We start from the raw sequence: 27,581 nt of genomic DNA, 5'->3' as shown, positions 1-27,581 counted from the left end.
TTAGGCTTTGCCCTAGAATGTTTTTACCATATGGGTTTTCACTCCATGAATAAATCTTTATTTGTGTGTGTGTGTGAGAGAGAGAGAGAGAGTTATTCATGTGATATTTATTTTGTGCTTGTTCAACCATGTTCAATGTCGTGCTTAAAAAATAAAATAAAAAATTGATTAAGTCATTGCTTGGACTCAATCTTGAATCATAGATTAAAATGGTAATAAGACGTATTAGAGGCTAAACAACATTTTTCAACTACCTTGTTTTCTAATAACAAAAAAGAATGAAAAGGAAAATAACGATAAATAGACGTACAAATGTATTTGAAGAAACGCTACCTTCCTAATCCCCCAACCCCCTCACCAGTCCCACCCCACAACACACACACACACAAAAACCCATACCTACAATGCTCTAATGTATCGATAAGGAAACGGTGTACAAGTACTACAACAAATTAGAAATTTAAAACAAACAGAATCAATTTTTACCTTATAAGAACTTCCCATGGTTAGAAAGTACAACAAAATTTAATGAGATTGCTACTACTCATTACATGTTGATTTCAGTAAAGTTGTCATCAAGCTGGGATTAATGTAATATAAACTCCTACATGGGATTTTTTTTTTTAAATTCGATAGTTATAATTGAGAGAGAGATTTAAATCTTGGCTGTGTGTGTTATAAATATTAAAGAGTGCTAGCTAAGGTACAAGACTCTTGACTTGCTCAAAAAATATTATATCTAATGCAAATAAGGGAATTTGGTTTGGAGTCAAACTAACAGTAGTTTAAGCAGCTTTTCCAGAGTGATGGCTGACTTCTGCTGCCAATTGCAGAAGGTTTTCTGGCCAATTCTCGCAATGCTAAGGCTCGATTGTTTGCAGTTGCTAATGCTGACTCCTTTACAAGAATTTCGAATGTTATATCTGTCCATGAAAACAATACATTTGATCATTGTCAAAGGTTTCATGCCCAATCAAAATTTCTTTAAGGGCATCAAATCCCATGTGATGGAATTTTATATTAATTGCCTCAAAATCACAGTGATTTAGATGAGAGGCATACCATACATATCATGGGTAATAGTAGCAACAAGGATGTCCATCTTTTCCTTAGTAGTCAAATTTTGAAAACTGGTCTTAGGTAATAGATACGCGACCATGTCTCTATGTCCAAACAAAGCTGCTGCTTGAAGTGGTGTCCTTTCTTTTTTATTGCGGATCAATACTAGATCCTCGTTTTTCTTCCACATCTCCTCAGCAATTGTCACAATCCCTGATTCCGCAGCAATGCAAAAGGCTGTATCTCCGCATTTGTTTTTCTGTTCCAACTCTTCTTTCTTAGTCAATAATCCCACCACTTCTTTTACAAAAGTGGCGTGTTTTGTCGCAGATGCAATGTGAAGAACGGTATCATCCATTTCTGTAATGGAATCCAGAATAATGCCATCTGGATATCCACGAATTATATCCTCAGCTTCTCGCCAATTACCTTTTAAGGCAGCTCGATAGAGGGTAAGGCAGTCCCTCTGCCCTGGAATTTCAACAAGCATATCCGCATATGTATTAACACTAATGTTTTGGTGATGTAACCCAACTTTATAAGCCGGTTAAAAAAAAAAAACAAAAACAAAAACAACAACAACAACAACTTTATAAGCTAGACATGCGAGGACTTTATAAATTTAAAGTTTATGCCGGAAAATCTCCTCCAATTAAATGCACGAGTGTTGACAATTATTTGATATGAATTGAAGAATTCGATATAAGGGGATCTTATCTTAATTTCTGTCATACAAATGTATAAAGTCTAACTGAGAATCAAATAGTTTTTCTTAAAATATAACTTTATAGCTGCTAATAATCAACGGTCAATATCTAATAATAATTGCTAAATTTTTTATTAAAAAAAAAAAAAAAAACCCCTCCTGACAACCAGCATTATAATTGGACAAAAATGTCACGACCACAACTTTTGACTTAACTTTCCCACATGGCAAGTTAGAAGTGGTGGAATAAAAGTGTTGAATTCATGCGGGTTCACAATTTCACTACTTACAACTCGTTACGTAGACAAATTGTGGCAAAATTATGTAAAAAATTGTAGTCCAAGCATTACGCATAATTAGTCCCTAAAGTTTATTGATGCTAATTTTAAAGTTTTTCTCACATGCAACACCCAATGTTGTGGATTTTCTAAGTGTGAAATAGCGAACGAAAGTAGGGAGTTTGAGACTTCGAGGACTTAAAAAGTAACAGATATATCTAATCTAGCTAAGATAACAAAATAATAATAATAATAATTGGTGAATTCTAATTAGCTCAACTGGTAAAATCTCTCATAGTTTAATAAAAGATCTGGGGTTCAATTCTTGCCTACACCAAAAAACTTATTGGTGTCTTAATTTAATGATAAAACGTTATCATCAAGAGCGGACGCCATAGGTTGAAACTATCTCCAAAAAAACAAAATAATAATTAGTCATAATTAAAATCAATAGGCCGGGAAGCCATAGTTAAATTCATGGTTGAAAGCAAATAATAATAGTATTAAAAATTAATTAGACCTTGAAAGTAACACATACGTTCTTGAAGGGAAGTACATATTTATACGGTCTTGCATCAAACAAAATTGGGTTTTGATCTTTCCATACTATTTAGCCAAGAACCAATCAGGAATAGTACACACAACAGACGAGTACGAACACTCACCAACAAATCCTATCGCTTGTGAATGCGTAGGTATTACAGTACAAGTCCATATTATTGTTTTGTAAGTCCAAAACTATTAGATGTTGGCAACTCATAATCAAAATATGTCCAAAATATTTGACTAATAAATAAGTATTTAGTGTTTAGAAGTGTTAATCGAAGATTAAGTTGAAGACATGAATACTACTCAAAAACTGTTAAATTTGCTGCATCGGCTGCAAGCTCGACTACATCTCAATCAATCAAGCATCATTTAAGCTCAACAGCAAGCTCAATACCACTTGAATGACCTAGATTCGCGAATTTTTTTATTCTACCGAAATAGTTTATTTAAATCGAATGTATTAGTTGGTTATTGTAATCCTAATTGGAGAGCCTAGATTAAGGTCAAGATGCACAACTTTTCAAAATGTTGTAGAGGTAGAAACCCTAACATATTCAGATAGAAAAACCCTAACCTTCAGTTGTTGAACTTGTCCGCCAAGAATTCTACACCAACCATCATCTCTAGCATTGTATTGGGGACTTGAGTTGTTCTAAGTGACGCTACTGCAAAATTAACCTAGACAACGATGATTTAGTGATCCATTCTCTCACCTCATTATCATGTGATTCCAAAACACACATTTAGTGTGCTCAAATTATGTTAGCTTTCTGTTTATCCCAAAGAGTGTATGTCTTAATTTTTCTATATTTATTTCTACCATATATATCTTAGTCCAGCCATCTTGGCGCCTGACCTGAGTCCTCTATCAACTCATTATCCAAGAATGAAGCCAGGACAGTCAGAGAGGCCGGCTTTGCTACTCGCTGTATGCGGTAGCTCCGGTCTTTGACTCTATTGATTAACCACAAAGGATTTTTGTTTAAAACTTTTTTAAGGGCTAAATTGTTTGTTTTAGGTAAAATAGGTTGATATGGCTTTTTTTTTTTTTTTTTTTTTAGCTTTATTATTGGTAATTTTTGTTGTTGGGCTAATTTTTTTAGGCTTGTATATTTTGTTTTAAATATAATTTATTAATTTTTTATGGCCTTTAAAAGGTGAAAAATGCTAAAACTACAAAATTTTTACAAATTACTAATATGGTGAGTGGTTATTGGTAAGTAAAAAGTAATGCAAATGTGTGAACCATAATTTGCTATGTACCTTAATAGTTTGTAAAAATATAATAAAATGTTTGTAGCTATATCATTACTCTTCAAATAATTGATAGCATTGTTAAAAGGGACAAAGTGTAATTTTATTGAACAAAATTACTAAAATTAGTACCTATTAATGTGCTAATATTTTTATTAAAAAAAAAAACCCCAAGTCCATATATAGCTCGGTCCATGTGATTATCCCTAAGCGGCCAAAATGGGCATTTGCCCCTTTCGCCCAAAACAAGTAGTAAAATGCAACTATTCTGAAACTATTTAGCCATTTGCCCCTGTTTTAAACTCGATTTTCTAAAAATCGAGTTTTTAAATCAAGTTTCAATAAAAGAACTCGATTTTTAGAATAGACTGGTGTCATTCCTCTACTAGTTCTAAAAGCGTAGAAAGTCTTTGGAAAAAAATTCTATTTATATCGAAAAAGCACAATTCCTCTTCTCCATTAAATTTAAATTTTGCTATTTTAGTCAGCTAACTTAATAAACGTTCTCACATTAGTCATTTTGTCTATTGTCGTTTGAAAATCATTATTAAGTCTCTTAAAACAGCTGCATTTCATGTTTGTAACCTTAAAATTTGATTCAAAATGTCATTTTTAATAGATAATGACTAAAATGAAAGCGTTATCAAAGTCAATGGACTAAAATGATAAATTTTAAATTTAGTGGATCAAAATGACATTTCACCATTCTTATGTCATTTCATCAAAATGACATTTTATTTTTTCCAAAGCCTTTGCACTCATGCTGAGCACCAAAGATTGATCACTGCTTGCTATTTAACAGTCGAATTTAGGCGACTGCTCATGTGAGTGAACCAAACTCTTCTTTGTGACATGGTGTTATGTTTGTATTACTAAGTTGTCAACTAGCATTCAAAATTTCAAATCATGTCGCAATGACATTCCTAACATTATGTGCATGAGTAAGGACAACCATCTACATCATTTGTTAATTACAAAACACTTAGAAAACTCAAACATGTATCATAAGTCCCTGTCTATGTCCAATCGCCTTAGTTCTAGTTTCTCTATAAATGATGTACGCTTTTCACTTTGATATAGGGATTCTTTTTGCATACTAAAGCCACCGTATAATCACATAGCTAGTCAACAACCCAATTGTAACCCAGTCATGCTAGTAAGCAACTACTACGAGTCTTTTCTTCATCTAGCCTATCGGAGACCCTCCATTGAAGCACCAATGGAAACACCACCAATAAAGATTGGATTTGAATGTGGCTTCTCAAGTTTCCATAAGTTTTCTCTCAATCACATGGTCTGTGTTTATGGGTGAGGAAAGTGTTTACAATATCTCAATTAATACAATGAAGGAAATGGAAAAGAGAGGATGCATTGGTTTTTCTCAAAACAAAAGGCGCTCTCTCTTCATACACTCAAAGAGTATTCTCTTTGATATATCTCATATGATTTCTAGGGTTTGTATCACCCTTACCAAAAGCCTTTGCCAAGCCACACAGTTGTGTGCGTGTGTGTTGGCATGTGTCAAAACATTATTTGTACATATTAATATGTTTGCCATAATACTACACATGGCATATTAAAAGAGGAAAAAAGAAAAAAAAAGAATGAAATAAATACATTTATTTGGAATGGTATTTAAGTTTGCATTTTATTCTTACTTATGACCACTAATTCTTAATTTGTCATTTGCCTGTTTATTTTCCTAACCATTCCCCTTTCAAAGGCTATTCAAGTATTTTATTCTTAAAAAATTAATTTTTTTTGAAAAAAATACTTTAATTGATTAATATATGTGTAATCTAATTATCTATCAGATATTAGATATTATCTATTAAGATTTAAAAATAATAATAATAATAAAATAAAAAATGAACTTATTTTGGAACCATAATTAAATACATCACAATTAGAAAAGAAGACTAAAAATCATTTTATTTTATCTTATTCACCTTTTCGACACATGAGATTAAAATTGTACACATACAATTATAAAATGTAAACAACATTCACCTAACTATTAGCTTTTGATGTTATTTTTTTTTGTTGTTATTATTTTGATTTTACTGTAAATATCTTTTCTTTTGGTGTTTTGATTAGTGATTGATTTTTTTTTTTTTTTTTGGAAAATCAATTAGTGGGTTATATTCAATTTTGTTATTTGGTACAACTTTTGTCCAATTGTGATCCAAATGTTAATTCATATTTGCATGATTGTAGAATTCATTGTGTATATGAAAATTTCTAACAATTAAGTCAACATTTTTGTATCCAATATTTTGGTTAGAATGTTTTATGTTCATCCTCAAATTATACAACCTGTTCCTTTTGTGTTTCAAATTAGAAATTTTATCTTCGTTTTATGCAAATGCAACCTCCTAAAAAATGGTTACATATTGTTTTTAATATTCTTACTAAAACTCACTACTAACATAAAAATGTAAAAATAAATGCTCTGCATTTAAAGGAAAATATTTTTTTAGATATTTCATTTTCCACATAATCTGTATATCATTTTCAAATTAATTTTACTATCATTTCTTTTTCTTTCCTTCATATTAAGAATGATATATATATATATATATATATAAAAAGAGATTTTAGTGAACCTTTTATATAATATAATTACCTCAAATAATATAAATAAAATTTTATTCATTATCTCACTGATATTGTCTATTAATTAGCAACATTTGAAAGCAATAACAACCATTTTTTACGGGATTATGATAATTTTTTTGTTAAATTGTTACTTTTACATAATATTTTAAGAGAAATGATATGTCCAAAACATTTTTACAACAAATCCTAAGTGGCAGGTTGTTACTGATTGTTATTGTTGGGGCAAAAAAGTAATCTTAGTGTTAGTTTCAAATTTGAATTAATAACAATTAACCACTTGTGATTTGTTGTAAAAATGTTGTAGACATAGCATCTCTCGTATTTTAAATAGCAATATTTATGAGTTTTGATGCATCACAATAATAATAATAATAATAATAATTTACCAAAAAAAGCGTGCTACACACGGGCGTATATATCACTAGTTTCTAAAAAAATATGTTCACTCCCAATTAGCTCCCAATCAATAAAGAATGCGGTGAGCATCCTCAAATGAGTAACTCTGAAAAATGAAGACTACCTATGACATAGTGAAGCGCACATATTCTTGCACCAAAAAGACCAAATTATGGTAGATAAATCATTTTTATACCATTAATCATAAGACAAGGTTAGATGCTTTGCCTCAATGAGAATGTCAAAGATTTTGAGAGTTATGCATCTAAAATTATATGATGTTCTCTCGAAGTGAGTTGCTACAACAAATTAAGCACATCCTTGACGCTTTTCTTGGATCTATAATCTGAGTAAATTCTTTAAAAACCACCCTAATCACCAAAATGTGACATTCTCTCACAAATTATATTAGCCACCAATTCAGAACAATATGGACCATTTTCAAGCATTAATGAGTAGTGGACAATGATATCACTCTCACTTTGCAACCACACCCCCGCCCGCCCCACCCACCCCCCCCCCCCCCCCCCCCCCCCCAAACACACACACACACACCAAAAATAAAAAACTCAAGAAGGGTGAATCAATCTTAGTCTAGACTCTAGATGATAATATTATGGTTTGTTTAATTTGGAGGAAGGAAAGTTGAGAATATAAAATATGTTGGAATGATTAAAAATGTTTAAGTTCTCATTTAAGTGTATATGGTAAAGATGACATAAAGCTAAAAGGATAGAATATGTTATTTGAATAAATAAATGGGACAAATTCGTAAATTCAATTTAATAAGTATTTGTAGCCAAATTTTGTCCTATAATAAATGTATGAATTAATTTTTGTCATTAGGAATACATCAGTTATTGTAAAGCTTATTAAATAAAATTTGTAATGAAAAATACTAAAGGTCCTATCAATATTTTACTACTACAAGAGGCTTGCAAACTAAGGGACAATGAAGTGGGTTCCAATTAGCTCAACTAGTAAAGTTTTTTATGGTTGAATGAGAGATATAGAATTCAATCTCTGCCTACACCAAAAACCGATTGATATCTTGCTCTGATAATAAAGAGCATTATCAAGAGTGAACACCATAAGTTGATACTCTCTCAAAAAAAAAAAAACTATTGGATAATGAATGTGATTGGTGCCCCGTCAACATTATAATAAATAAAAGTTTTAATTACTTCTTTTGTGTAGTGTTTAATTATTAATACAACACCATATTTGATAGAATTTGTAAGAGTAATACTACAATCCACAAACTATTTTACAATAATTTTACAAATTGTTGATATAACTAATTCTTACTAATTCTCATTTGAGCCCACTGGTAATATTATTTTTTTCACTTACTAATAAGCACTCACTACATTAGTATTTTATTAAAAAAAAATGTTGTAAAATAGTTTATAACTCTTGCATTTGTCAATTTGTAATATTCCAATCATCACTAATTTAGTAATAGTTTGCTAGCTAGAAAACACACGGTACAAACGATTTCATAGTACTCTTCCATTCGAAAACTCATTTATGTGTCATTTTCTTTGTGTAAATGCAGGCGTACAAGAGATAAAGAGAGAGCACATACTCTGAATATGATTTGGATTTTCTTCTATTGGTGACAGTCGTTCTTGTGAAGCAACGTCCAAAGCCGCATGATTAGTACCATCTCCACGAGGGAGGTATGGAGAATATGGTGGTATAGAAGCTGATCGAACCAAACATTGATCTGTACATGCTTGTCGATTATCGATTTCCTCTTCGACAGAAGCATTTCGAGGATGACTCATTTTGTGGAAACGTCTTGCTCCTTTCACTGTAAGATATTATGTATGTAAATACTTAATATTGAATACAAAATTCGGTGAATTGTTGAAGAGTGAGTACAAGAGTAAGTATCATCTCTTTTAACAAAATACATTTTTCATTTCAAAAAATAATTTAAATCTATAGGCTAATGAAAATTTGCAAATTGCAATGGTTGGTTTCAATAGAGCCAAAATGAAGATCATCAAATCAAATGGGATGTAAAGTGCAAATTGGTATCTCAGAGAATTTCAATGACAACATTTTGTACGTTTGTAGGAAAAACTGACATATGAACACCTTGATGTTTGTTATATGTATTCAGCTGTAGCCGCAGAGCCACATAGAAGCTAGCCATCGCCACAGGCCTTTTGAAATTTTTTCGTCCCCTTAAATTTTTTTGAATGTTCATATTAAAAGCCAAATGTAAAGCGGTGATTTATATAAAGAACCAAAAAGAAAGTTATAAATTTGGACTTCGGAATAAAGTGTTTTTGGGTAAAATGTAATCAAATGTTTTCAAATTTTATTTATTTATTATTATGCCAATTAGTTTTCAATTTTTTTGACTTTTGATCACATCTCCATGATTTAGGACTGCTTTAATCACAACTTGTATCCGATGGTGTTAGCCAATTGTTAAAAATAGTGTTTTATATAATATATATTCACATGACTTGAAATTCATTGAGAAAATTATATGTGATTTGCAAAAATATATATTCACTTATATATGTTTTTTTAAATTTAAAAAAAAAAAAAAAAAAACAAAACAAAACAAAACAAAAAAAAACATAAAATAAGAGAAAAATTTTAAATTATTTCAAAGTGTAAGGTTGAATTTTATCAACCATCTTATTGGTTTTATTCCGTACCAAATTTGCTTGTATTTCAGCATTTAGTAACCTTGTATTTAGGTGGGTTTTGTTGTAAGGTAGTGAGTGAGATAGAGTGTTGATTGCTCAAGAGTGTGCAAGAAAACAAAGACTCACGGCTTGATCTTGCGAGTGACTCGCGGCTGCAAGCCGCCAGATGCAGCACACGTGCCAAGCATGCCAGAAGGTGAACAGTCATGCTAGCTAAAGCACTACAGGACAAAACAAGACAATTGGTCATACAGTTATCTCGCAACTGGATCTCGCGACTTAGTCAAGTCACGAGGCCAAGCTGCGAGCCACCCTTGTTTTGAAAATCCTGACGTTTCATATTCTCTTCTCACCCAGTATAAATACCCCTTATACCCACATATGAAAGAGAGCTTCCAGAGAGAATTTTGAGAGAGAAACCCTAGATTAAAACAAGATTGATTCACTTACAATCTATACTTTAGAGTCTCTTCAAATTCCTCAACCCTCTTCCTCTCCATTGTCAAACCCTTGAGAGGCATTTTACCAAAACCTTGTTCTCACCATATTCACTACTGTGAGAGGGCTGTTTGGTGTTCTGGGAAGCAGTTAGGAAGGAACCAATCTATATTGGTTGATGCTATGGTCAAGTAACGGAATCCAGGAAGCTAGAAAAGAAAAAGGTTCGGCACAACCTCGTTGCAGCAAGAAGCTTGGAGGGCTTAGATGCACTGGGTAGATTAGGCTTGGAGGGTCTATTGCTGTCCATGTATCCCAACTACATTTTCTAGTGGATTGTTTACCGCTTGGAGGGCAGCGGAGAGGTTTTACACCGAGGGTTTCGGTTTCCTCTTTGATAACACATCGCGTGCTGTCTTTGTGTTTGCATCTTCCTTCCCTTTTATCTTTGCCTTTTATTATCTGCTGTGGGTTGTGATTTTAATTTGGCTTAGATAGTTTTTCCAATTCTATATTATAGCTTTTATTCATTTTCCGCACACTTGTTGTTTGACATAAAGCTTGAATTGGTTAATTTGTAAATTGGGGGTCTAAACGTTTAAGGGTGTTTTTACACTATTTGAACTTTCAATTGGTATCAGAGCGGGTACACTTCTAGTGGTTTCATTACCATTGTGTGATCCTTGACTCTCTATTGAGATGGATCAGTCTCAATCCCTAAATGCACCTCCATATTTTGATGGTAGTAATTATGCTTTTTGGAAGGTTCGCATGAGAGCATTTCTGTGTTCCATTGATGAATCTGTTTGGGATGTTGTTGAGATTGGTTGGACCAGACCTAAGGCAACCAAATCCACATGGGATAAGGCAGCACTCGCTGCATCTAATGCTAATAGTAAAGCACTCAATGCTATTTTCTGTGGTGTGTCTCCAGATGAATTTCATAGGATCTCTCACATTACCGTTGCCAAAGAAGCATGGGAGATATTGCAGACCACTTACGAAGGCACAAAGAAAGTAAAAGACACCAAGCTACAGATGCTAACCACTCGGTTTGAGGAGTTAAAAATGAGTGAGGATGAGTCTTTTGACTCTTTCTATAGCAAGCTGAATGAGGTGATTGTAAGCAAGTTTAATTTGGGAGAGAAAACGGAGGATTCTAAAATTGTAAGGAAGATCCTTCGATCATTGCCGGAAAGTTTTCGTGCCAAAGTGACAGCGATTGAAGAAAGCAAAGATCTTGATGACATCAAAGTCCAGGAGCCGGTTGGTTCTCTTCAGACTTATGAAATGTCGCTGCCCAATCAACAGAAGAGTAAATCTCTTGCTCTTAAGACCATTAATGAGAAGGTGGAAGACCATGACTCATCGGGAGAAGATGTGGTTGACAAAGATATTGCATACCTTGTAAAAAATTTCTGAAAATTCTTGAAATTCAAGAATAATGGGAAATTTGGTGACAAAGGAAAATTTCAAAGTTCAGGAAGGGAGAAAAGGGAATTCAAAAAGAAAGATGAAAAAGAATCCCAATCTACACAAGGTGTCTGTAAGGTTAAATTTAATCAACCATTTTATTGGCTTTATTCCGTGCCAAATTTGCTTGTATTTCAGCATTTAGTAACTCTGTATTTAGGTGGGCTTGTTGTAAGGGTAGTGAGTGAGATAGAGTGAAGTTTGCTCAAGAGTGTGCAAGAAAACAGAGACTCGCGGCTTGGCCTCGCGGGTGACTCGCGGCTACAAGCCGCCAGACGTAGCACATGTGCCAAGCATGCTGAAAGGTGAACAGTCATGCTAGCTGGAGCACTACAGGACAAAACAGGACAACTGGCCATACGGTTATCTCGCAACTGGATCTCGTGAGGTCAAGCCGCGAGCCACCCCTGTTTTGTAAATCCTGATGTTTCACATTCCTCTCTTACTCTAATATAAATACCCATTTTACCCACAAATGAAAGAGAGCTTCCAGAGAGAATTTTGAGAGAGAAACCCTAAAGAAAAACAAGATTGATTCACCCACAATCTATACATTAGAGTCTCTTCAAATTCCTCAACTCTCTTCCTCTCCATTGTCAAATCCTTGAGAGGCATTTTACCAAACCTTGCTCTCACCATATTCATCACTGTGAGAGGGCTGTTTGGATTTCTGGGAAGCAATTAGGAAGGAACCAATCTACATTGGTTGATGCTACGGTCTAGTAGCGAAATCCGGGAAGCTAGAAGAGAAAAAGGTTCGGCACAACCTCGTTGGAGCAAGAAGCTTGGAGGGCTTAGGTGCACTGGGTAGATTAGGCTTGGAGGGTCTATTGCTGTCCATGTATCCCAACTACATTTTCTAGTGGATTATTTACCGCTTGGAGGGCGGCGGAGAGGTTTTACGCCGAGGGCTTCAGTTTCCTCTTCGATAACACATCGCGTGTTGTCTTTGTGTTTGCATCTTCCTTCCCTTTTATCTTTGCCTTTTATTATCTGCTGTGGGTTGTGATTTTATTTTGGCTTAGATAGTTTTTCCAATTCCATATTATAGCTTATGTTAATTTTCCGCACACTAGTTGTTTGACATAATGCTTGAATTGGTTAAGTCGTAATTTGGGGGTCTAAACGTTCAAGGGTGTTTATACACATATTTGAACTTTCAATTGGTATCAGAGCGGGTACACTTGTTGTGGTTTTATTACCTGAGTGTGATCCTAGACCCCAGCGTTGTGGTAGCTGTTATGGAAAATACCATGCTGGATTGTAGCTTAAGTGTTTGTGAAAATGACTCTATGCATATGTCTGAAGGGTGTTTTACCAATGATCTTGTAGAGTTATTAAAAACTAAGAAACATGCTAGGATATTTGTTCATATGCTGGAATATTTTGAGAATCAGAATCATGTCTTACACAGTAGCATATCTGAATCTAAATCATTGATTAAGAAATATAAAAGAAAAAATAAAATGTTGTGTGAGATGATTGAGAGTCTGAAAATGAAAGGTCAATCTGAAAGAAGCATGAAACCTGATAATGAGTTTTTGTTTGAAGGTCAAGAATGTTTGTCTCATGTGAGCTTATTTGTGCATACCTCATTGAAGGTGTTTAATGCATGTTTGTGGTATCTTGACAGTGGTTGTTCTCGCCATATGACAGGGGATAAGTCACTGTTTAAGACACTCAAAGAAAAGGTTGGTGACTATGTGACCTTTGGTGATGGAAGTCATGCTTAAGTCCTAGGCAAAAGAACCATTGAGATACTTGGATTACCGCTGTTGAAAGATGTGTTATACATAAAAGGGCTGAAGGCAAATCTGCTGAGCATCACTCAAATTTGTGATGATGATTTCCTGGTACAATTCTCTAAGAAGGGATGCTTGATCATCAATGAAGAAGGGATTCAGGTTTTGGAGGGAAATCGGACTACAGATAACTGTTATGGAATAGTTCCCACTGCACCCATTTCGTGTAGAAGTGCTCGTGTGGATATGTTGGAGCTGTGGCATCACAGATTTGGGCATGCCAATTTCAAACAAGTAGCTAAAGTGTCCAAACTTGAAGCAGTTAAGGGACTTCCTAAGTTTGGAAAGGTGAAGAAGACCGTTTGTGGAGCATGCCAAATGGGAAAGCAAACAAAGGCAAGTCATCACAAGGTGAATGTGATTGCTACTTCTCGGTGTTTGGAGTTACTTCATGTTGATCTAATGGGGCCTACCAGAACTGAAAGTCTAGGGGGAAAGAGATGCACTTGGGTTACTTCATTGTGGATGGTTACTCAAGATGCACTTGGGTTGAATTCCTTAGAGAAAAATCAGAAGCATGTGAGAGGTTGGAGATTCTGTGCAAGAAACTACAAAACGAAAAAGGGGTCCCTATTGCCAAAATTAGAAGTGATCGTGGGAGGGAATTTGAAAATGCAAGATTCGAGTTTTTCTGTGAAAAGAATGGAATCAAAAGAGAATTTTCAGCCCCCAAAACTCCACAACAAAATGGAGTGGTAGAAAGGAAAAATCGGGTAATTCAGGAAATGGCAAGAGTCATGTTGCTTAACAAGCAAATACCTCAAAAAAATTTGGGGAGAAGCTGTCAACACCTCGTGTCACATTGGCAATAGAATATTTTTCCGAGTAGGAACAAAGAAGACCGCCTATGAGATTTGGAATGGAAAGAAGCCTAGAGTGAAGAATTTCTGGGTGTTTGGAAGTAAATGCTATATCCTAAATGATCGGGAGAATCTTGGGAAGTTTGATGCGAGAAGTGATGAGGGTATTTTTCTTGGGTACTCTACTACGAGTCAAGGGTATAGAGTTTTTAACAAGAGAACTAAGACAGTGATGGAGTCTATCAATGTCAAGATTGATGATGCCTTATCTAAGGTGGAGATGATTGATGATGGAGAAGGGCCGAGCACCAAAGAGCCCGATGTTGAGGTCGAAGCTCTTGATATAGAAGGTGAAGAACCTACACCAGAAGAAGAATTGACTCCCATCAACCCAAGAATGGAAACGAGATCGATGTCTAGAACATCAAGTCCTCTTACTCCTCCGGAAGTCCATCCTCCTATCTCTCGAAGTGATGAAGTCTCCACATCAAAGAAGCCATCTTCAAGAGTAATTAAGAACCATCCAGAAAGCAACATCATAGGGTCTCTAGATGAAGGTCTTCGCCTCAGAAAAGGAAACATCATGTTAGCCAATCATGTAACATATCACTGCTATCTTGCGCAATTTGAACCAAAAAGGGTAGAAGAGGCCCTTCAAGATGAGAATTGGGTTGAGTCAATGCATGAAGAGCTGAATCAGTTTGTGAGGAATGATGTGTGGGAACTTGCTCCAAGGCCTGAAAATGTTCATGTCATAGGCACAAAATGGATTTTCAAAAACAAAACTAATGAAGATGGAGAGATAATTCGAAACAAATCTCGGTTAGTAGCTCAAGGATACACTCAAGTAGAAGGAGTAGACTTTGATGAATCCTTCGCTCCTGTGGCAAGACTCGAATCCATTCGAATTCTCATGTCCATAGCATGCACTATGAACTTCAAACTCTATCAAATGGATGTAAAGTGTGCATTTATGAATGGATATCTAAATGAAGAAGTGTTTGTTAAGCAACCAAAAGGATTTGAGGATCCTCACTTTCCAGATCATGTATTAAGATTGAAGAAAGCCCTTTATGGCTTAAAACAAGCGCCTAGAGCCTGGTATGATCAGCTTACACATTACCTTCTAAATAGAGGATTCAAAAGGGGGTATGCCGACCAAACTCTATTTGTCAAAAATGGTGAAGATTATCTCCTTGTGGCATAAGTTTATGTTGATGACATAGTGTTTGGGGCAACCATTGAAGATCGTGCTATTGAATTTTCTAAGGAGATGAAGAAGGAATTTGAGATGAGTATGGTGGGGGAACTCACATTTTTCTTGGGTCTTCAAGTCAAACAACAGAAGGAGGGTATATTTGTTTCACAAGAGAAGTATGCTAGAAACATTGTCAAGAAGTTTGGACTAGACTCCAAAAAAACATGCCTCCACTCCCATGAGTTCATCCACTTAACTGAATGTTGATTCTTCTGGAGTAGAAGTAAGCCCTACCTTATATAGAAGTATCATTGGGAGTTTACTATATCTTACAACCAGTAGACCAGACATTGCATTCAGTGTTGGTGTTTGTGCCAAATACCAAGCTAATCCGAAGGAATCTCACCTGACTGCTGTTAAGCGAATCATTCGATATGTGAATGATACTTCAAACTATGGTCTGTGGTATTCAAAAGATTCAAATGCTTGTCTTGCCGGGTATTCAGATGCTGACTGGGCTGGTAGTGTAGACGATCGGAAAAGTACTTCAGGCGGATGTTTCTACCTTGGTAACAATCTTGTCTCGTGGATGAGCAAGAAACAAAATTCCGTGTCTCTATCTACTGCTGAAGCAGAATACATCGCCGCTGGAAGTTGCTACACTCAGCTTTTTTGGATGAAGAAATTACTTCATGATTATGGAATTCCTCAAGAGACGATGTGTGTCTTCTGTGACAACACCAGTGCCATCAATCTTTCCAAGAATCCTGTCTAGCATTCAAAATCTAAACACATAGAGATACATTACCATTTCATTCGGGATCTGGAAGAGGAAAGAGTTGTGTGTCTTGAGTTTATACACACCGACAATCAAAAGGCGGACATCTTCACCAAGCCTCTCGATGGTCCACGGTTTGAATCACTCCATAAGACCATTGGTGTTGGTACAATTCCTTGACTCTCTTGTGTGATGTGTGCTTCACATATTTATAATATGATAAGCTTGTTTGTGTTAGGGCACACACTACTTTGTTAGCTCTTTGTGTAGCATGATTATTGATTGTTTGTTTATTTGTGCATACTGTTACTCCTTTTTATTTTTGATCAATCTTTTTCTTCTTTTATGTCAAAAATCCAAAAATCACATAAAAATTAGAAAATCAAAAAGTTTGATTGACATTGTTGAGCTTTTGTCTCAAAACTTGTTTTGCCTCGTACCTTTGTGCTAATGGCTTTGTGCATTCTCAAGCATTGCTTGTTTCTTTGCACTCATATCACTGTGGGAGAAATCTTGAAATCTATTTGATTGTTGTAAATAGATCTTCAAACTTGTCATGAATAATTAGTGATTGGTTATGATGATCTTGAGACATGCATAAACTTGTGTCTATATATCTTCCCACTTTTTTTTTTTTTTTTTTTTGCTTAAAAGAGCTCACCAAATGTAAATTTCCAAATAAAAAGAGATATTAAGCTGCAAAAGCCTGTCCCACATTCTAGTATTCGACTAGGAAAAAGGGTAAGCGACCTAAAATTAAAGTGATTGTTTATTCAAAAAGCCAAAGGCTAGTTCATTGAAGTGAAATATAAAATATCACTCTCACAATGAGAGGTGATTGTCTCAAAAGATCAAAAAGATCAAATGTTATGATTGAAAGTGGAGTCAAATGTAAAGCTCCAAGATATATTATCAAGTTTTGTGGGAGATCATATATACATATTTCTATAATTGAGATGGATCACATGATCTAGTGCTAATTGTGTATGCCTTGGTTGAATTGATCATTAAAGCTTCACATTAGACTAAGGACTATCTCATTGTTGATATCCACACACAACACACAAGTTTATGTTCAATAAATGCCATATTCATTTGTGTGATTGTACTTGATGAAATGTGTTTTCACATGCTCAATCTTTGTTAATTCAAGCACAAAAAGATTTTTGAGTGTTTTAAGTGTTTTTGGAAAGTATTTTGTTAGAAAAATCTGAATATTTTCAAAAATCCATTTTTGCCCTGTTTTGGCGACTCAGTCACGGGTTAGTCAAGTCGCGTGCCTCAGTCGCGTGTTCACGGGTCATATTTGGCGACTTGTTCGCGAGTGGAAGGTCCAGTCACGAGGGTTACTCAGAGATTTTCGCGGCTCAGCTCACGACTCCCTCGCGGGTAGACCTTCCAGTCGCGAAAAACACTTAGAAAATTTTTTCAAACTTTTGTCTTTGAGTGTTTTGGCGACTTGAACTGGCGACTTTGTGGCGACTCACTTCAGTCGCGAAAAACGCGTGTTTGGCAAAAATAGGGGCAATTTTTAATTTTTTTTTTTTCCAGTTTTCCCTCAAAATTTTGTGACTATTCATCTTCTTTCTCCATTGTCTCCTTCCCAAACACTCTGTGCACCCATTTTTCAAACTCCATTGCTGCTTCTTTTCAGCTCAAGATCCTCAAGTAACAGGTATGGGTTTTCTGTCTTGAACTCTATTTTACTTGTTTTTGTGTTTTTCCCTCTGGATTATTCGCATTTGTTTTTGATTTTGAGATGGGTTTTTAGTTTGGTAGTTACTTTGTCCATGCTTAGCCTGTGGAAGCTATTGGTTCAGTTTTGAGCTTTATTAAGTTGTTGGTTTTGTTCTTCATCATGTGCTTAGCTAGGGTTTGTTATTTGTTGGTTTCTCATATTGTCTGATCCGTTGCTGGTATGTTGATTCAAAATGTTCCTGTGTTGACTGTGTGTTTTTCTAAGCTGATTGTGTGGTTTTAATCTGACCCACTCTACTGTGTAGCTACATTTGGTCCATTTTTGTCCCTCATTGCTATTTTCTGGTCATTTTCATCTAGCTATTAGGGTTTCTTCATTATCCCTAAATTACCACTAACCCACTGCTAATAATGTCTGTTGGATTGTGTTCTGTCATTTCCTTTATTCATGATTCAGACTAGACATGTCACCATTCAAGAAAGCAGCTGTGAAAGGAGGCAGTTACAAAGGGAAGGAACACGTCATTGATGTTGATGACTACCCACCTCAAACAAAAGAGACTCGTTCTTCATCAAAGAGATTCGATCCCAACAAGTTCAGACCCTATGCAGCCTATCAGTCTCTTGAGAATTATTTCCAAAATGCTACACCATTACTAGAAAGAACTGTGGATCAATCATCACTTCATGACACTGACATTCCGAAATGGTTTGCTCACAAGGACTGGAATTACCTTCTCTCTGATCTGGATGACGCGTATGAAGATTTGGTAAAGGAATTTTATGCCAAAGTGATTGTGGAAGAAGATGAACTTAAGTGCTGGGTTAGGAAAAAGAGTTTTTCAGTCTCTCCTGCATATTTGGCAGAAATCCTTCACATCAACAGACCAATATTTCGACACTCACCGGTTTATGATGATCTTTGTCCTGATGAGGAGCTTCTCAAGGAAAGTCTTGGACAAGACTTGGAGTTCTCACCCAATGGAAAATCCATCAGTGTTTCCTCTCTTCCTCCAAAACTGAGAGTGCTTACAATTGTGATGTTTCACAATTTGTACCCTTTATCAAGCACTGGGTATATGAACCTCGGACGTGCTTTGTTTCTTCATGATCTAATCTTTGATGTAGAAATTGACATCTGTGCTCATATCTTTCATGTTCTGTGCAAAACGGTTCTACGAACTGAGTCCCGAACATGCATTCCTTTCTACTGTCTCATTTCAAGGATCTTGAAGCTCAAAGGAATTTATTCAACGGCAGATGAATCTCCTCTCTCGAAACCTAGTCCAATCAACATGCGTACATTCAATGCAAGCATTGGACATAGTCGGAAGAGAGCCAAACCAGAAACTTCCGCATCTCACAGTGGCTCTCATTTCAACACTCTCTCCCTTGATGAAAAACTTGATCACATTGTATCCTCTGTACACAAGTTGAATACAAAGATGTCTGGACTCACATCTACTCTACACCATCACAGCACTCGATGGGATATGAAGTTTACCTCACTTCAAACTCAATTGGATCAAATTTAGAGAAAGCTAGAAGAGGATGTATAGCCTATTCCTTGACAAAAAGGGGAAGTGATAGGCCTGATCAGAGGAGGAGGATATTACCTAAGGGGGAGTGTTTTTGCATTCTTCTTCAGTTTAAGTTGTTATATTTTCTTCAGTTTAAGTTGATATATTGTGTTTTGTACCCATGTGCTTATGTAAGCCTTTAGGGTTAATGTTTTTATGCATATTCTGTAGGCTTTATGGTTTGTACCTTACTTAATGCAGCCTTTTATGCTATGTTGAAATCAGTACTTCTATCTAAATGTCTTGCATTTTGATTTATATACTGTCACTCTTGTGCCCTTGTAGGATTGTTCCTAGATGCATATACTTTGTGTATTATGCATTGGTTAAGTTGTATGTTCAAGTGTTCATTCCAAGTGTGAATGAGCACTGTGATCACTACCTTGTGGTGATTACTTGATTGATCAAGCCTTGATTTGCTTCATCTTTGCTTGATCACCTTAAGCTTGTTTTATATGCATTTCATGTTTTTCTGCATACAATGATCATGGTGTATTGTTGTATTTCAGGAGTTTCATGTTCTTATGATTCAAGTGCTTCACAGCTTCTAGAGTTAGGTGTGAGTGAGTTTTGTTCAACTGTTCCCAACTCACATGTTAAGTCTAGAGTCTGTTTTAGGGTTTTGTCATGGAATAGCCAAAGGGGGAGATTGTAAGGTTGAATATAATCAACCATTTTATTGGCTTTATTCCGTGCCAAATTTGCTTGTATTTCAGCATTTAGTAACCTTGTATTTAGGTGGGCTTGTTGTAAGGGTAGTGAGTGAGATAGAGTGAAGTTTGCTCAAGAGTGTGCAAGAAAACAGAGACTCGCGGCTTGGCCTCGCGGGTGACTCGCGGCTGCAAGCTGCCAGACGCAACACACGTGCCAAGCATGCCAGAAGGTGAACAGTCATGCTAGCTGGAGCACTACAGGACAAAACAAGACAACTGGCCATACGGTTATCTCATGACTGGATCTCGCGACTCAGTCAAGTCGCGAGGTCAAACCCCGAGCCACCCCTGTTTTGTAAATCCTGACGTTTCACATTCCTCTCTTACTCCAGTATAAATACCCCTTTTACCCACAAATGAAAGAGAGCTTCCAGAGAGAATTTTGAGAGAGAAACCCTAAAGAAAAACAAGATTGATTCACCCACAATCTATACATTAGAGTCTCTTCAAATTCCTCAACTCTCTTCCTCTCCATTGTCAAATCCTTGAGAGGCATTTTACCAAACCTTGCTTTCACCATATTCATCACTGTGAGAGGGCTGTTTGGATTTCTGGGAAGCAGTTAGGAAGGAACCAATCTTCATTGGTTGATGCTACGGTCTAGTAGCGGAATCTGGGAAGTTAGAAAAAAAAAAGGTTCGGCGCAACCTCGTTGGAGCAAGAAGCTTGGAGGGCTTAGGTGCACTGGGTAGATTAGGCTTGAAGGGTCTATTGCTGTCCATGTATCCCAACTACATTTTCTAGTAGATTGTTTACCGCTTAGAGGGCGGCGGAGAGGTTTTATGCCGAGGGCTTCGGTTTCCTCTTCGATAACACATCGCGTGTTGTCTTTGTGTTTGCATCTTCCTTCCCTTTTATCTTTGCCTTTTATTATCTGCTGTGGGTTGTGATTTTATTTTGGTTTAGATAGTTTTTCCAATTCCATATTATAGCTTATGTTAATTTTCCGCACACTAGTTGTTTGACATAATACTTGAATTGGTTAAGTCGTAATTTGGGGGTCTAAACATTCAAGGGTGTTTATACACATATTTGAACTTTCAATATCACTTGTTTCGAATGGAACGGGCATGGACACTTTAAGAAAGAATGTCCGAATTATTTGAAATCGAAAGGCAAAGTGTATGCCACGACATTGAGTGACTCGAATTCATCCAACTCAGATTCTAAAGAAAGCTGTGATGGAGAGGGGAACTATTCGGCCTTTATGACTATTGCCTATGTTGAGTCTTCAAACGAGTTGAATCTGCTTGTACGAGATCTTGGAGAACATAGTGATGAAGAATCATTGGGAGTTGTTGAAGAATCAGATGCTGAAGAAGATGAAAACACAGCCAATCTTCAAGAGAATTATAACTCACTCCTAGAGAAGTCGGGGGAGTACACAAGGGTGGCCAAGGCAGCTGTGAAAAAAATTAAGAAGGCAGAGGAGGACTATAAGAGTCTCCTAATCCGATATAGGGAGGCCAAATGTGAGATAGAAACACTGAATGGTGAGCTGTCAGAAGCTTACACAAAAGTGAGATTTCTTGAGCAAGAGGTTGTGCAAGCGAATACTAAAATAGAGGGGGTCACCACCAAGAAGCTAGATGATGTTATTTCATCTTAAAAGAGCTTTTAAGACAAATCCGGATTGGGATATACCGAAGGAAGTAGCTCATTTGGAAATGTCACTAAAGAAGTGAAGTTTATAAAGGCCAAAGAATCAGCTGATGTTGGCCCTACTGCTAAGAAGCCCAAGATAGAGGAGAAGAGGAATGTGGGAAACGAACGGTTGTTGAATTCACATAATCAATCTGTGGGCAAGTCTGAATCCCTAGCCAAGTCTCGTCCATGACCATAAAGAGGTCCTAGATCAAATTATGTGTGTCACCATTGCGGACTTCAAGGGCATACTCGACCAAATTGTCAAAAGCTGAAAGTAATGAATAGTGCAACTCCTCAAAGGTCATAAGGACCTAGAAATGATAGGAGAAATTGGGCTGGTGAACCATCAAGAGATCAAAACGGTGATCCCAGAATGATGAACGTGATGAAGATGATTGGTGCATTCACCAACTGCTTGGAAAGCTTCACACGAAGGTTTGAAAGCCCTAACTCTCGTAACCAATCCTATAAGGAAACCACCCCAAACGCAAGTGACGTGTGGGTGAAAAAGGGTACTCATGCATAAGCATTACAACATGTCCATACATTAATTCTTCTTATGCTTTGTGACGGTGTTTGATTGTTTGCTTGTTGTTTATGTTGATGGTTATTTGCTTGTCTATTTGTGCATACTTTTAGTCATTTTTGTTTTTGATCAATCTTTTTCTTCTTATGTGTCAAAAATCCAAAAATCACATAAAAAATAGAAAATCAAAAAGTTTGATTGACATTGTTGAGTTTTGTTTCAAAACTTATTTTGCCTTGTACCTTTGTGCTAATGGCTTTGTGCATTTTCGAGCGTAGCTTGTTTCATTGCACTCTTATCACTGTGAGAGAAATCTTGAAATCTATGTGATTGTTGTAAATAGATCTCAAACTTGTCATGAATGATTAGTGAATGGTTATGTTGATCTTGAGACATGCATAGACTTATGTCTATATATCTTCCCACGTTTTATTTTTGTTTTTGCTAAAAAGAGCTCACCAAATGTAAATCTCCAAATGAAAAGAGATATTGAGCTGCAAAAGCCTGTCGCACATACTAGTATTCGACTAGGAAAAAGGGAAAGCGACCAAAGATTAAATTGAATGTTTATTCAAAAAGTCAAAGGCTATCTCATCATAGTGAAATATCAAACATCACTCTCACAATGAGAGGTGATTGTCTCAAAAAGATAAAATGGTATGATTGAAAGTGGAGTCAAATGTAAACCTCCAAATTATGTTATCAAGTCATGTGGGAGGTCATATATGCATTCTTCTATAATTGAGATGGGTCACATGATCTAGTGCTAATTGTGTATGCCTTAGTTGAATTGATCATTGAAACTTCACATTAGACTAAGGACTATCTCATTGTTGATATCCACACACAACACACAAGTTTATGTTCAATAAATGTCATATTCATTTGTGTGATTGTACTTGATGAAATGTGTTTTCACATGCTCAATCTTTTTTTATTCAAGCACAAAAATATTTTTGAGTGTTTTAGGTGTTTTTGGAAAGTATTTTGTTCTTAAAATATGAAAATTTCAAAAAATCATTTTTGCCCTGTTTTGGCGACTCAGTCGCGGGTAAGTCAAGTCGCAGGCCTCAGTCACGAGTTCGCGAGTCAATTTTGGTGACTTGTTCGTGAGTGGAAGGTCCAGTCGTGAGGGTTACTCAGAGATTTTCGCGGCTCAGCTCGCGACTCTCTCGCTGGTAGACTTTCCAGTCGCGAAAAACACTTAGAAAATTTTTTCAAAATTTTGTCTTTGAATGTTTTGGCGGCTTGACCTAGCGACTTGTTGGCGACTCACTTAAGTCGCAAAAAATGCTTTTTTGGCAAAAATAGGGGCAGTTTTTAAATCTTTTTCAGTTTTCCCTCGAACTTTTTGCGACTATTCATCTTCTCTCTCAACTGTCTCCTTCCCAAACGCTCCGTGTAACCATTTTCAAACTCCATTGTTGCTTCCTCTCAACTCAAAATCTTCAAGTAACAGGTATGGGTTTTCTTTCTCGAACTCTGTTTTACTTGATTTTGTGTTTTTCCCTCTTGAATATTCGCATTTGTGTCTATTTTGAGATGGGTTTTTGTTTCGGCTGTTGCTCCTTGTTCTTGCTTAGCTAGTGGAAGCTATTAATTTAGTTTGAACTTGTTTAAGTTGTTGGTTTTGTTCTTCATCATGTGCTTAGCTAGCGTTTGTTATCTGTTCGTTTCTCATCTTATCTGATCTTATGTTGATGTGTTGATTCAAAATGTTCCTGTTTTGGTTGTGGGGTTTATTGTGCTGTATATGTGCCTGTCCATCTATTGTATGCATCTGTCTTTTGTTCTTTGGGTCATTTCATACTCATCAAAATGTATGTCTCATTGACATATATTTTTCTTTTTGGTGTTTTCAATCTCTGCTGCTTTAATACTCCCCTGCATTATACCAGTTGTTCTTTTGTATCCACTTTTAGGCTTGTTCATCTGTGTGGTTGATTTAAGTAGCATGAGGTTTAAGTGTTTTAAGTTCATCTATGTGGTTGCATTTTTGTCTTTGTTAATAACAAAGTACTGATTTGTTCTACACATGTATTGTATTATGTTGTTGTGGCCTCTTCTGATTGTTCACAGCTGGCTCCTTCATCCCCAAAGAAGAAAACTCCTGCAAAGAAAGCAGATAAGAGAACGAAAATGGACCCTAACCTGTTCAGATCTGTTTCCCATTTTGAGAGATACAAAGACTTCTTCTTGAAGGTAGGAATTATTCAAGAAATGTTTGCGGATTTGGAGGATTTGAGAGACACTTTTATCCCTAGCTGTTTTGAAGGGAGAGGATGGGAGAAGCTTCTGTGTGATCTCCCAGTTGTGTGTGAACCCCTGAATAGGGAGTTTTATTCCAATGCTGTGATAAGGGAGGATGAACTAAGCTGCTGGGCTAGAGGTAAAGAGTTCACTTTGGATGCACATGACATTGATGATGTGCTAGGTCTTGATGGATTAGAAGATCAAGAATTTATCAATTACAAAGATAGGATTCTGTCTATTGAAACTGTACAACAGAGGATAGGTGGACAGAAAGAAGGGAAGTGTCTGAATACCGCAACTTTTCCAGTGGACATGAGGTGTCTCACTATAATCATGATGTTTAACCTATATCCCATAAGGAAGTAGACTATAATCAGTAGTGCAAGAGCAATTTTTTTGATGGACCTTAAAGAAAAGACATTCATTGACATCAGTTCCCACATACTTGACACTATTGTGGATGAGACTAGAACTAGAACCACTTCTAGACCTAAATTGATCTTCCCTAGTCTGCTCATGAGGATCTTTAGAAAGAAGGGTGTTCCAATCCCTCGAGACATCGGTCCCATGTCCACACCTTCTGCAATTAACAAGCTAATCTTCAAAAGGATAAGTGTTCGACTTCCAGGTGAAGAAGATGAAGGTGATGAAGGAGAGGGTGTCCCAATGGAGACTGAGGCAGAGGCAGTAGGGCATGCATCAACCTCAACACCAGGAGGAGTGGCAAAATGACTAGAGCATCAACTTCTTCAGATACACCTCCAGATGCATTTCAAGTCATTCTAGAACGACTTGATAGAATCAGAGGGGTCCAGACCGAGCACTCTGAAAGGATAGCAGCCATGCAGGACCAGATTGATATTTTTTCTGCAAAACTTGACAGCTTCACCACCCAGCATGGACAGTGACCCTTTGGCCATTCCGGTCAAAAAGGGGGAGACATATAAGTTTCTGTTTTGTTGAGAAGCAGAGAAGCAGCTCTTAAGGGGGAGTAATATGTTGAGGGGGAGCAGTCAAAAACAGACAGTGTCCATCTTGTTATATTGTTATCTGTGTTTATGTTTTTGAATATTTAGTGTTACTATGGGTTTGATACACTGTGGTTTTGGTGTATTTTTGTTTCTAACTCATAACTTATAAACTTGGTTTGTTCTTTACATATATTGTTGATGTTATTCAGTATATATTGTGTTTTTGTACCCATGTTGCTTATGTAAGCTTTTAGGGTTATGTTTTATGCATATTTGTAGGCTTTATGGTTTGTACCATGCTTTATGCAGCCTTTTATGCTATGTTTAAATCAGTACTTCTATCTAAATGTCTTGTATTTTCTTTTAAGTACTGTCACTCTTGTGCACTTGTAGGATTGTTCCTAGATGCATATACTTAGTGTATTATGCATTGGTTGAGTGTTGGGCATGCAAGTAACTTGCATTGTTCTTGTTTGCTTGTATGTTCAAGTGTTCATTCCAAGTGTGAATGAGCACCGTGATCACTACCTTGTAGTGATTACTTGTTTGAGCAAGCCACGATTTGGTTCTTAACTTCATCTATGTTTGATCACTTTAAGCCTGTTTTATATGCATTTCATGTTTTTCTGCATACAATGATCATGGTGTATTGTTGTGTTTCAGGAGTTTCATGTTCTTATGATTCAAGTGCTTCACAGCTTCTAGAGTTAAGTTTGAGTGAGTTTTGCTCAACTGTTTCCAACTCACATGTTAAGTCTAGAGTCTGTTTTAGGGTTTTGTCACGGAATAGCCAAAGGGGGAGATTGTAAGGTTGAATTTTATCAACTATCTTATTGGCTTTATTCTGTGCCAAATTTTCTTATATTTCAACATTTAGTAACCCTGTATTTAGGTGGGTTTTGTTGTAAGGGTAGTGAGTAAGATAGAGTGTTGATTGCTCAAAAGTATGCAAGAAAACAGAGACTCGTGGCTTGATCTCGCGGGTGACTCGCAGCTGCAAGCCGCCAGATGCAGCACACGTGCCAAGCATGCCAGAAGGTGAACAGTCATGCTAGCTAGAGCACTACAGGACAAAACAGGACAACTGGCCATATGGTTATCTCACGACTGGATCTTGCGACTCAGTAAAGTCGCGAGGCCAAGCCGCGAGCCACTCCTGTTTTGAAAAACCTGACGTTTCACATTCTCTTCTCACCCCAGTATAAATACTCCTTATACCCACATATGAAAGAGAGCTTCCAGAGAGAATTTTGAGAGAGAAACCCTAGAATAAAACAAGATTGATTCACCTACAATCTATACACTAGAGTCTCTTCAAATTCCTCAACTCTCTTCCTCTCCATTGTTAAACCCTTGAGAGGCATTTTACCAAAACCTTGTTCTCACCATATTCACTACAGTGAGAGGGCTGTTTGGTGTTCTGGAAAGCAGTTAGGAAGGAATCAATCTACATTGGTTGATGCTATGGTCAAGTAGCGGAATCCGGAAAGCTAGAAAAGAAAAAGGTTCGACGTAACCTCGTTGGAGTAAGAAGCTTGGAGGGCTTAGGTGCACTGGGTAGATTAGGCTTGAAGGGTCTATTACTGTCCATGTATCCCAATTACATTTTCTAGTGGATTGTTTACCGAAGTCACAATACAAACACATAGCTAGTCAACAGTCCAGTTGTGACCTAGACACTCTTCAAAATCCATGTTTTTACTCACTTTTAAAATAAAAAATAAATAAAAATAAAAACAAAAACAAATACATATAGAAATCAACATACCACCATCAATTACTAAGAAATTTAATTTATCGATATCCCACTTATAAGCTAAGTGGCCCTGCCAACTAGTAGACACCCTCGGTTTTAGGTAAAACAAATTACTATTCCAATATGCTTCGTATTTATAAGACAATGTGTTACCTCCCTCTCAGCACAGAGCGTGGTAAGCATCTCAAGTGGTGTCACCAATTTCCTAATCCAACTCCTATGAGCAACTCTAAAAAATAAACACTATCGACATAGTCATACACAAGCGACATACTCTTGCACATAAAAATCCTAATAATGGAACATGCATATACAATATTTCCACCACTAATCATAGGTCAAAGCTATTTATACGCGGGGAAGCACGAACACTCCATTTTTGCTCAAGTATCAAATTCATCCTAGTCCAGACGCC

At 36.4% G+C, this 27,581-nt stretch overlaps 1 protein-coding gene across 5 annotated transcripts in view; it reads right to left on the bottom strand.

Moving 5' to 3' along the window:
• LOC126706966 (ankyrin repeat-containing protein ITN1-like) overlaps window positions 1-27,581 on the bottom strand; it is a 223,625-nt gene that overhangs the window by 105,653 nt on the left and 90,391 nt on the right. For 4 of the 5 annotated variants that reach the window (XM_050406557.1, XM_050406556.1, XM_050406559.1 and 1 more), the window contains exons 4-6: window positions 8,450-8,677; window positions 1,063-1,530; window positions 780-923 (exon numbers count right to left, since the gene is read on the bottom strand). In XM_050406557.1, the coding sequence (XP_050262514.1) occupies window positions 780-923; window positions 1,063-1,530; window positions 8,450-8,677 (840 nt within the window). The remainder of the gene's footprint in view (window positions 1-779; window positions 924-1,062; window positions 1,531-8,449; window positions 8,678-27,581) is intronic. The other variant, XM_050406560.1, reaches the window with a different exon arrangement.

This window comes from Quercus robur, chromosome 11 (genome assembly GCF_932294415.1).
Source record: "Quercus robur chromosome 11, dhQueRobu3.1, whole genome shotgun sequence".
NCBI classification, from domain to species: Eukaryota; Viridiplantae; Streptophyta; class Magnoliopsida; order Fagales; family Fagaceae; genus Quercus; species Quercus robur.
The sequence above is the reverse complement of the archived record's forward strand: the minus strand, read 5'-3'. Positions and strand labels throughout refer to the sequence as shown.